This window comes from Bos indicus x Bos taurus, chromosome 20 (genome assembly GCF_003369695.1).
Source record: "Bos indicus x Bos taurus breed Angus x Brahman F1 hybrid chromosome 20, Bos_hybrid_MaternalHap_v2.0, whole genome shotgun sequence".
NCBI classification, from domain to species: domain Eukaryota; kingdom Metazoa; phylum Chordata; class Mammalia; order Artiodactyla; family Bovidae; genus Bos; species Bos indicus x Bos taurus.
The window spans coordinates 31,115,495-31,127,822 of record NC_040095.1 but is presented as its reverse complement, the minus strand read 5'-3'; the positions used below and the strand labels follow the sequence as shown (position 1 = coordinate 31,127,822).

The 12,328-nt window shown below is 40.5% G+C and overlaps 1 protein-coding gene across 1 annotated transcript in view; it reads right to left on the bottom strand.

Annotated features, from left to right (window-relative positions):
• The window catches only part of C20H5orf34 (chromosome 20 C5orf34 homolog), a 30,868-nt gene extending 19,600 nt beyond the window's left edge, over nucleotides 1-11,268 (bottom strand). Inside the window, exons 1-6 of the mRNA XM_027520158.1 lie at nucleotides 10,889-11,268; nucleotides 8,320-8,450; nucleotides 7,022-7,710; nucleotides 6,780-6,869; nucleotides 3,850-4,493; nucleotides 376-477 (exon numbers count right to left, since the gene is read on the bottom strand). Coding sequence (XP_027375959.1) covers nucleotides 376-477; nucleotides 3,850-4,493; nucleotides 6,780-6,869; nucleotides 7,022-7,216 — 1,031 coding nt within the window. The 5' untranslated portion in view covers nucleotides 7,217-7,710; nucleotides 8,320-8,450; nucleotides 10,889-11,268. The remainder of the gene's footprint in view (nucleotides 1-375; nucleotides 478-3,849; nucleotides 4,494-6,779; nucleotides 6,870-7,021; nucleotides 7,711-8,319; nucleotides 8,451-10,888) is intronic.
• Nucleotides 11,269-12,328: the final 1,060 nt, after the last annotated feature.

Here is a 12,328-nt window from a genome sequence, read left to right as displayed (position 1 = left end):
TGTCCAAAATCTCTCCTGGGCTAGTGAACGTCTTCCCTAATTCCATGCTCAACAGGCAACCCTCTGATATGTCTAAGATGACAAGGTCCCCTTTTCTTAGAAGGGGTATCCTAAATAACTGGCAAAACATTTCATTCTCAAGCAAAACGAATCCCTCACTGGCTTTGGTGTTGTCACAAAAATCTTGTGATTGTGGTTAATGTGAGTCAGTCACAAAGCCCCTAGGTGCACTATGAGACCTGAAAAACACAGGGCCAACACAGGACAACGGTGGTCCTGGCAAAACTGTATCCTCCTGGGGGAATCCACCTCTGAAGCCAGTTCTACCCTCTGTGATATCGCTAAATAGTTCCAAATGTAACAGAAGAGCCTTACCTATAGGTAACACCCTTGTACCAGACCACTTTGACTAGTTCATGGTAGGAATATTCCTCTTCACCAAACTGTTTCTGTGAAAGTGAATCAGAAAAGTTCCACCTGTGAAGGACAAAAATCCAAACTATTAACTCTGGCTGCTTGACAGAATTACCTTTAGAATTCAACAAAACAGTGCTGCTGTAGTAAGACTTATTTCTTGCTTATATTAGATTAAAAAAAAAGTAAAAATACAGAAGTACATTAATAAAATTTAAAACTACAGTTGACCCTTGAATAACATGGGGGTGGGGGCACTGATGCCAGTTGTAGGGAAAGAGCAAATTAGCCAAGATGGCGTGGTCAGGCTCTCTTGCCCCATGGCCTCTTGCTCTTGTGCCGTTGTGTAAATAAATAATGATTATGTAACAGCTGAGATCATTTATAATGCTGCGTATCAGGAGGTACTTGCTTGGTCACGGGTTACTCTGTGCCGTATGCCTGTGTGAGCTCCACCATGAAAGCCCTGGCTTCTGCTGAATCAGGGTTACACTGGAGTGGCATCATGGTCATGTTATATGAGGTTATGTTATGCCTGTGTTATGGCTACACTACGGTTATGTTATGGCTGCTACTCCGGCTGCTGCATCAGCCAGGAGAGACGCTGTGTTAAGCCAGCCAGGAGAGAATAACGTGTCTGCAGTTCGTTCCTACAGCTCCTCAAGTCTTCTTCCAGCCTCTTAGCTCACGCCTTGCCTACCCTGGGTTCAGCAAACAGTGTGAACAGCAAGATCCTGTGCTGTGAACAGGATCAGCAATACACCAGTGCAGTAGGAAACCAAGTACTATTGTCTCTGTTTCAAAAACAAAGGAGCTGATAAATGACTCACCCACAGGCAGGAAAAGCTGAAACACTTTGGCTAAAATCAGGACTCAAACCCTAGTTCTGATTCCACAAACTGTGATCTCTAGTCAAACACAAACTCTCTCCCACATTTAGTAACTTAAAGATGTAAAAAAATAAAAATGCAGGTACTATATTTATTGAAAAAATCTGCATGTAAGTGGACTCACATAGTTCAAATCTGTGTTGTCCAAGAGTCAACTGTAATCTTATTTTTCCACATATTTTCTTAGTATTTTTAATAATCTCATTGTTGAATCTCAGCATAAATATATGTTAAGTTTTACTGACCTTAAAAATTTAGGATTCAAACAGTAAATATTTACTGAAATACTTATGGTGGGCCAGATACTGTGCTACACACACTGTGGATATTACACTCAAGAAAGCAGACATGGGCCCTGCCCTCAGTGGAGAATTTTATCTAGCTCAGATATTAAACAGAAGATACTGAACATAAAGAAAGGAGAACTACTGGATGCTGTGGATTGTATGGGCTTCCCTGGTGGCTCAGCGGTAAAGAATCTACCTACAATGCAAGAGACCCAGGAGATGTGGGTTTGATCCCTGGGTTGGGAAGATCCTCTGAAGGAGGAAATGGCAACCCACTCCAGCATTCTCACCTGGGAAATCCCATGGACAAAGGAGCCTGGTGGGCTATCCACCAAATGGTCGCAAGAGTCAGACACAACTGAGCACATACACGCACTTTGGGCTTCTCTGGTGGCTCAGTGGTAAAGAATCTGCCTGCTACACAGGAGATGTGGGTTCAGTCCCTGGGTCAGGAAGATCCCCTGGAGAAGGAAATGGAAACCCACTCCAGTATTCCTGTCTGGGAAATCCCATGGACAGAGGAGCCTGGCGGGCTACAATCCATGGGGTCACAAGAATCAGACACAACCTAGCAACTAAACCACCACCATGTACTGTATACAGTCTAGTCCTATCTAAGAAATAAGGCTTATGCTAAGACCTGGAAATGAGCATAGTTAGTGAGCTTAGAGAGAGAAAGGGAGTGTTCCAGGCACAGGAAAGAACAGGTGGTAAAAGAAAGTGGTAAAAGAAAGCTTGGGCAAGCATTTGAGGGATGGCGAGAAGTTCAGTTTAGGGATTTCCCCGGTGGTTCAGTGGCTAGGACATCATGCTGCCAATTCAGGGACCTGGGTTCGATCCCTGGTAAGGGAACTAGATCCCATATGCTGCAACTAAAAAGATTCAGCAAGCCACAACTAAGACCCAGCACAGCCAAACATACACACACATTAAAATCCAGTTTAGTATAGAGAGAGCAAGGGCAAGAGGGGTGAGGATTACAGATCCAGGAATGGACCAGATAATGGAAGGCCTGTTAAGTCCTGTTTAAGGATAATCAAGTTATTGAGAAATTATTCATTTAGAAGCATTAATCTCTTTTCATGTATACTAACAATACTGGAATTCCCAATTCTAACTAGATAATCATGACAAGCCTAAAAATAAGTCCTGCATTTTGTTTTGCAGTAACAAATAAGTACTCAGAAAAGGACCTGAGATCATATCCCAATTCTACAAGCACCAGCTGTGAGACTTTGGTCGGGTTAACATTTCCATGTCTCAAGTTCCTCTACAGTGTTGGGGGTGATAATAGTACTTACCTCAAGGGTTGACTATGAGGATGAAACAGCTAAAGTATGACTGCAGGTCACACAAAGTAGTGGTTTGTGCTAGCTATTATTATTATTATTACTATACTACTTATACAGAGTTCATGTTAAAAATCTGTAACCATTAGGTTATTCATCTCTTAGTGATGGTAAAAGGTTTGTACCTAGCCATCCAGAAGTCTCTCCATGTTTATCCCTTTTGAAATGGACATATTCATGTATGCTGCACACGTGCTAAGTCACGTCAGTGTGTCTGACTCTGTGTAACCCTATGGACCATAGCCTGCCAGGCTCCTCTGTCCATAGGATTCTCCAGGCAAGTATACTGGAGTAGGCTGCCATGCTCTCCTCCAGGGGATCTCCCCGACCCAGGGATTGAACCCACATCTCTTATGTCACCTTCACTGGTGGGCAGGGTTTTTACCACTAGTGCCACCCAGGAAACCCAGACATATTTATACTGAGTTAAGCAAAGACAAGGGTATTCTCTGAGGCTATATATGAACATGGATCATGGACACAAGGATCATGATCACAAACTTGTCAGGTCCATGCTCTGGCAACAGAAGTAACAGGGCCCACTGAGCAGCAGCTGACATGTCTTAGAGCTGCTTCCCACAGAATTCTATGCCATCACTTACTGCATTTTATCAAAATTTTCGGTGACAGGGATCCCTACTAGACTCTAAGCTCCTAGAGAGCACAGACTCTGTCTTAGTCATCTCTACAGTCTCCGTGCTTAACAAAGTACCTAGTGTAGTATATAAAGGAAGAAATATAAGTAACACATTAGCTAGGGACATTATTTCCTATCTGTTACAAGCAAAGTTTAAGATCAACTGAACTTTCCTTATGCATGGTATCAGATGATTCAGATAGATAAATGATCCTTAGGTGAGGTCTGGTTTTGACAAAAGTGTTAGGACAAATAAGTCATTCTTCCATTACCTGTGCAAGTGTGGGGCAGGACAGCTCAGTAACAGGGCCCTGGGAAGAACAGAAACTTCTTTTCCTCGTTCCTCAGAAACATCAGAAGTTAACATTCTCTTCTGGGTGATATCTGCATCAATTCCAGACATACTGCTGATTTTATCATGAAAATGAAGCGCTAAAGACAAAGGGTATTTCCATTCCTCCGGACAGGAGGCCACAGACCAGCACTGCTTTACCCATGTGTATATACATGTGTCTTTCGGATGAGGTGAAGACAGCACCTCCCTCCCTTTGGCTCCATTCACACAACTCTTCTCTGAAGGTTCTTCGGATTTCATGATCTGATGATAAAGTTCATTTTCTTTATTCTTCAGTCTCTGTCCTGATAAACTTCCACGTGTACAGATTTTTCCAGCTTTTTCAACCTGTTTGTCCTTTTTGCCTTTATTATTTTTTTCGGACACTTCTATAGATGAGTCTGGCTTCTGGCTTACTTTACACAAAAAATGTACTGTAAATTCATGCTGAGATTTGGGCAGGCAAAGGTACGCATGACCATCTAAAGATGATATCCTCACAGTGCCACTCTGCATATACGTCATGCCATCACCAGTGTCAAGACTGGGCCATCTCACTTCTGAGACATCAATCAAGATACGCTGAGACGAGAGGAAAAAAAGGAATGGTATTTTTTGTTAACGGTACACGTTTTCCATCATTTGATACTTAACATATTATGGAAGAAAGCTCTTAAAAGTTTTGTCCTTTACCATTTAGAAAGAATGAAAAGTATCAGTCTATATATGGTTTTCCAGAGAACATTTGATATTATTATCTGTCTCAGAAAAGTAGAGACAAAACACACACACACACTGACAAACAGGACAGAAAAGAGAAAGAAAAATCATCTTGATTATTTTTAATGGCAAACATATTCTGATTTAAAGTGTACAATGCATCAGAGATAAACAGATTTGCAGCCCTTCCCCAAAAGTCTATTCTGAAAAAAGAATATAAATGAGAGAAGACCAGCACAACTGTATGAAAAAGCAACCATACCATAAATTGAGAGAATACAGAAACAGACTCAACCATATCATAAAATGTTACATATGGTAACCTAAGGTTTTCAGAACAAGGAGGTAAAGGGAGAATTAAGTATTTAACAAATGGTACTGAAATTATTCAATAGCATTGGGAAATGCTATCTCAAAGGATTATCACATGGACTAAATAGGATAACATGTATTAAGGTAGTTGCCCTACAGAGGTACATCACACACTAAAATAAATTCCAGGTGCCTTAAAAGGTAACATTAAAAAAAAAAAAAATCAAATTGCTCAAAGGTAAACTGTTCTGAACCAACAGCAAACAGATTTGTAATAGGTAACAGAGCCTGCTGCATCTTTTCATATAAGATAAGAACAGTGAGTGTAATATAATGGTCTTTTAACCAGTTAAGCTTGCCAAATCACATATTTCATCTTCCATTTATAAAAAAACCTTAAAACTTACAAAAGCCTTGTAAATTTACAATGCTGTCTGTGTGTACAGATGTTAGTGTGCTAAAATTAAGGGTAGTAGTCACGTCATTTGCAGTAACATGGATGCAACTAGAGATAGTCATACTAAGTGAAGTGAGTCAGACACAGAAAGATAAACACCATATGATAGCACTTACATGTGGAATCTAAACTGTGGCGCAACTGAACCTATTTACAAAACAGAAAGAGACTCACAAACACAGAGATCAGACTTGGTGAGGGAGTTGGGGAGGGATGGACTGGGAATTTGAGGTTGGTAGATGCAAACTATTACATTAGAATGGATAAACAATGGATACTGCATAGCACAGGGAACCACAGCCAATCTGCTGAGATAAACCATAATGGAGTAGAATATTTTTTAAAAATGTATATATATGTAAACTGAGTTATTTTGCTGTACAGCAGAGACAGCAAAGACTAACACAATATTGTAAATCAACTATACTTCAATTAAAAGAAATACAAAAAAAGTAAGGCCAGTATTCATTGATGGCAAAGGTGCTTTATAAGGATGATCAGTTAAGACAATTGTTTTCTAGAATCAGACTATCTAATGCAGCATCAGCAGCAAGCTATATAGTTTCAGTGAATTGTTACTCAAAAGATACAGTGGAAAAATGGCCCTGTAAACAAAGTTACTGGCTTATAATTTTTGACTCCTTTGCCATGAGACAATGTAATAGAAAATTACTCAGCAGGCAGGCAAGCATCATGTCTACAGCAGAAAGTGGTTAAGAGCCACAGTCTTCAGAGTCAGATACACTGGGTTCAGATCCTGACTTTGCCATTTAGAAAAACTGCATGGACAAATTAGGTAAACAGTCTGAGATTTAGTTCTCTCATCTGTAAAAAGGGGCTGGTAGTAGTCAATATACCTGTTCTGATTGTTTGAACATCCATTTTGATTAGCAGATACCCATGCCATACTGAAGCTATTAAAATTTTTCTATATCATTCCTAGAACTTGGCTCATAATAACCCCTCAAGAAATGATGGTTATTATTGCTCCTAAAAGTTGAAAATAGAATAAAACGTGTATACCTATAAGTAATTACACATTTCTCCTACACATTAACTACACATAAGCTACTGAAAATGGCCATATAATTTCTTAATTTTGATACCTTTGGGAATCAGGAAATCACCAATCTATAAAGTTCTGAGTATAATCCTTTGATACAAAAAAGATAAAAAGGAAAAAAGGCACAGAGATACACTATGTAACTTCTGTGTCTCAAGGGACAAAATATCAGTTGAAAATATCAGTCTGTTGAAATGTACAGGCCTACGCATTGCACAGCAACATGTCCATGCTCAGGGACATGAAGGAAAAACCTAAATATTAAACTACCTGTTTGCAATTACTTGTCCTTGAATATTTGTTTAAAAAATATTACCGTTTTCATTTCAGAAGGTATGATGCTTTCAGATAAAAAAGGACAGGTAGCAAAAGAGTTACGAAAATCGAGGGCTCGTTGTAACTGCTCCTACAAAAAAAAACACCAAGTGATTTTTAAAAATGATTTGAAAATCCATTTAGAATGACAGTAATCCAGAATACTAGCCACTTTCTATATTCTGGACACCTCAACAATATTTTAGTATGAAAAAGAGTAGTTTTTGTGTCATCTTTACTTACTCGGTAAGCGCTAATAACGAAGTGTGTCCTTTGGCGAATTCTTTCTGGCTGTTGTAAAGGATGTGCTGAAACAGGAGGTGCCTTTTCAAATAAAAATTCAGAGCCACAGGGAGAAAGCTGCAATCTGGAACCATCAATATATTGCACTTGCACTGAATCATCTTCATAAAGTACCATTTGCACTTCAGCCGCCATTACTGTGACTGTGGATAAAATGTCTTTCCAAGGCAAAAGGCTGAAGGAAATAGCAAATACAGTAGCACCAACAGTTCTCTTCACGTACAAAAGTTCTATCAAAATAAATGGATGAACATAAGCACAACACACTGCCACTGAGCTTACTTTTTTGGATGAAAAGTGATGATCTTACCCTGACCTGACCTGAATGCCTTGATTAATCCCGAGGGCTTTACCTCAGTAGTGTGGGAAGATAATTGGGAGGGGGAAGACAGCCCACCAAGTTATAACTGCCCTTATTTTAGTAGCTTTACTTCTGAAGTTTAACTTCTGAAAATTGGATGCTCAGGATCTCACTTCAAATAACAATCAAATTCCATCTTTGCAAAAATAATACAGCAAATCAGAGGCTTCCCTGGTGCTCCAGTGGCTAAGACTCCATGTTCTCAATGCAGGGGTCCCGGGTTTGATCCCTGGTCAGGAAACCAGATCCCACATGCTGCAAATAAGACCTGCGGCAGTCAAATAAATAAATAAATATTTTTAAAAAAGAAAAAGAAAAATGTAGCAAACCATTTGTAGTACATGTAAAAGGCAGGCCAAAAGTAACTATTTGGCCCACTTGAAAATAACACCTGGATTCCTGCCACTAACCTGGCATTATGGAAGTAGCTCCATGTCACAACTCAGAAAGCTAACTAATCACCTAGTGAATTACTTCATCTTATTCACTGAATTCAATTTCCTCTTCTTTACCTCTAAAATGTCTCTGTATTTTCACCTATGCTTTCCACATAGGTGTGATGGAAGGGGAATGAAAGAGTTGGGTTCCATTCACACTCTACCAGTTCCTAGCTATAAACTTCAGGTTGGTTGTTTCCTTATTTGTAAAATGGGGGTAGTAACAGGACTGCTGTGAGGATTAAATGAGACAACATATGTAACAGTGCCAGTAGTGGGAATGCTGCTTTGCAGGAGATCAATAAATTTTATAATTCTTTCTAAAACTAACTGCATCCCCTACTAGGACATTATCTCCATCTGTTACCCAGGTGATCGAGTTTCACCTGACCAAAAAAAAAAATAGTAACTTTTCACAGATACCACTTTCCCCAGCTTACCTCTGTTTCCTACCAGTAAACTTCTCAGGTGTAGTATTCACTCAGGATCAACTTGCTTTTGTCTTTTTTTTGGCCGAGCTTCGAGGCATGCAAGATCTCAGTTCACTGACGAGGGATCCAACCTAAGCCCCCTGCATTGGGAACATGAGTCTTAATCACTGGACTGCCAGGCAAGTCCCAGTGTCCACTTTCTCTCCCAACAATCTTCAGTGCATTGCAATCCAGCTTTCTCTGTCACCTCACTACTGAAATTGTTTCACAATGGTCACCCCTATCTTCTTACATCCAATGACTTCAGTCTTCATCCTACTAAACTAGTCAATATGTGACAGTGTTTTCTGTCTTTCTTTGCACCAAACTCTCTTCTTCTGCCTTTTATGTAAAAGGGGTGGGGGTGCCATGGTCCTCCCCACCCCGCCTCTATATCTGTTCTTCTTAATAGTTTAACCATTGCTCTTCTTCACCATTTCTTAAATCAAGGGATTCATCAACACCTGACCTTAGTTAGTCCTCATTTTATCTCTTCTTACTAGATACACTTATGTTGCTTTTATGCCCACCCTTAAAAGGTTTTTATGCCTTTAAAAAAAATCTTACCCATTTCACTGTATGTAATGAGTTACATATGATATAGCTTACAATCTTTGGCAGAGTATGTCAATATATAAATATTAAACCACATGATCTCTCCTGAGGAAATTCACACAACTTGAATCATTCTCTTTCTCTAGAGAATTTCCAAATCTACCTGACCTCTCTCCTGAGCATCCAGCTGCCTCCAGGAGTTCTCTCCATGTCCTGGTTCCACAGATAAATCAAACTCAACATCACTTCCACTCAAGGAAAACTTCTGTTAATACCCTCAAATTCACTTTCATTCTTAACTCCCTCAATGCCAATCTACAAACAGTAGCTAGAAGGACCTTGTAACATAAAAACGAGATTTAACCCCTTCTGACTTAAACCCAGTATCTGCACTTAGAAAAGCCGGATTCTTAACCACAGCCTATAAAAGCCATACAATCTGCACCTATCTAGTTCTTCAATGTCTTCTCCTAACTCTCTTCTTGTTCAGGACACTTTAGCTACATTGGCTTTTTAAATGTTTTTTTTGAGAAGCTGTAATGCATCGGAGAAGGCAATGGCACCCCACTCCAGTACTCTTGCCTGGAAAATCCCATGGACGGAGGAGCCTGGTGGGCTGCAGTCCATGGGATCACTAAGAGTCGGACATGACTGAGCAACTTTTCTTTCACTTTTCACTTTCATGCATTGGAGAAGGAAATGGCAACCCACTCCAGTGTTCTTGCCTGGAGAATCCCAGGGACGGGGGAGCCTGGTGGGCTGTAGTCTATGGGGTCGCACAGAGTTGGACACGACTGAAGCGACTTAGCAGCAGCAACGCATCTCAGAACCTTTGCACTGTTCTTTTTGCCTAGCACTTTCCCCAACTCATCACACGACTGGCTCTTTGGCACCATTAATATCTCAGCACAAATATCTAACTTCCTCAAAGGCCTAACCTGACCAGTTAAAAGTTGTTCCCAACCATGACTTTTTATCCATTTCATCGTTTTTCTTCATAACATCTATTACTATCAAAATGGGTTCTATTTATGTACTTGCTTTTTGTCTTTTTTCATGGGGCTTCCCTGGTGGCTCAGATGATAAAGAATCTGATAAAGGAGAACCGCGTTCGATCCCAGGGTCGTGGACAGAAACTCAATGAGAGCAGGGACTTCATCTTTCTTATTCACTGTATCCCTGGCATCTAAAACAATACTTGGCCAATAATAATAAGGGTGCAATAACTATTTAATCACAAATATATAAGTAATATATAAGAATATATAAGTGAATTTTAAAATTCTTGCTTCTCCTGAATTTGCAATTTGAGTCAACGGCATCTCAATTTGACTTCTTAGTGTTTCCCTTCACACCCTTGTGACAAGTCCTGTTGACTCTGTATGTCTCTCCCATAAATCTGTCTCTTCCTTTTCTATTTCTGGTCAGCTTTCCCCTCCACTCCTGTAAACCGTGTGGGACCTTTTCCCAGTTTTCCACCTCTCCAATCCATTTCCAGTATTTCCCTCATTGGTAATTTTCCACAATCCAGACCATACCAACCACTTTACATCACTTTTTTACATACTTGTTAACTGGCAATAAATACTCATAGCATTAAATATATTTATATTGCGGCTATATGTATCCTATATACGTACGAGGTCCACTTGCTATTTCAGAAAAAACAGGTGCAGATACACAGTCGAAAAATATATTTTCTCATACCAACTGGAAAAAGGCCTCTATTTTAAAGCCAAGGTTCTTTTTCCAACAGCTTATTCTGGTATAATTGTTACTTAGATTATTTAAATAATCAAGCAGACACAAGAAACAGAATATCTTAAGTTCTTGCCATCATTAATAATAATAATAATATGCCTCCAACCTACATTTCCAGCGTCATGTCTACTTTGATCAAAAATTTTGTTCTCGACATTAACGGGAACCTCATCAAACGCATATCTACAGGAAAAGCCTCATACAATCAACGTCTTTGACTCACACAGCAAGCAGTTCTGAGCTTTAAAGTCGTGGAAACGAGGCCAGTCAATGGCCCTTGTGCTTTAGTTTGCCAAAATACTCGGAGTAGCAGCTTGTGTTCCTGCCTTCGACGCTTCTCGAGGAGTATTTCTTCAATTTGACAAGTTACCAGCAAGTGATGTTTCCCGATGAAAGAAAAGTCATAACCGAGAGGAGTTAAGGCTACAGGGAGGAGGTTTGGCGGTCTCTCTTCAAGTCCGAGTAGCCAGGAACAGCTGCAGCTGCAACCGCGAAGACGAACCGAATGCAAACAGTCGAAACTCAAACCTTCCCGTACCCTAGGAAACCCGCCCCTTTTACAAAGGAAGACCGGAAGTCCTGACCTAATTGAGCCCTCCTCTCGCAAAGAAGGGCGGGACCGGAAGTAGGGGAGATAGGGGCTCTCTGTCCGGAAGTTAGTGGTCTACTCTCAGGTTTTTACTTCCGGTACCCCCCAAGGAGCCGGCCTGGTGCGGACGCGCATTTTGATGCTCTAGCCAAGATAGCTACAGATTTGGAATTTAGTGGAGTGATACTATTTAAATAATCTAAACAATTATACGTCAATAAAGCGGTTAAAAAAAAAAACTTGACCGAAGATAGAGACCTCTGCTTTCCTAGTTTGATGTTAGAAAATGTCGTTCAAGTGTGTGTTTGCACCTTTAAAATTTTTGTTTAAAACAGCAAATGGACGCTTCTGCTATATCTTATTGCCACTGAAACAAACATTTGTGGAGAGTCTACTATGTACTAAGCGTGTTCCGTGGATAAAGCAGGGAATGAGATCCAGGGTCGAGGATGGGGGCTAGAGATCAACTGGAAAGAAACAACTAGACAATAATTTAATCACAAGTTTGGTAAGTGTTCCTAAAATAAAATACAGAGGTCTGTGAGAGTTTTGTGTGTGCGAGTCGCTCAGTCGTGTCCGACTCTTTGCGACCCCATGGACTGTAGGGCTCCAGGCTCCTGTCAGTGAAATTCTCCAGGCAAGAATACTGGAGTGGGTTGCCATTGCCTTCACCAGAGGATCTTCCCCACCCGGGGATCGAGCCAGAGTCTGTTGTATTGCCGGTGGATTCTTTACCGTCTGAGGCACCAGGGAAGCCCTGGTGAGAGTTTATAGTGGCGACCTAAACCGCGGTTCCCTGGTGGCTCAGCTGGTAAAGAATCTGACTGCAATGCGAGAATCTTCCTGGGTTGGGAAGATACCCTGGAAATGGGAATGGCTACCCACTCAGGTATTCTGGTCTGGAGAATTCCATGGAATGTATAGTCTGTGAGGTCGCAGGGTCGGAAATCTCTGAGCAACTTTCACTTTAATCCAGGCTGAGGAAATATTTCCACTGAAATCTAAAGAGTAAGTAGGTGTTAGCTAAATACCCTAGAGAGGGAAAATGTTTCAAGGTGAGATTATGGCATATGT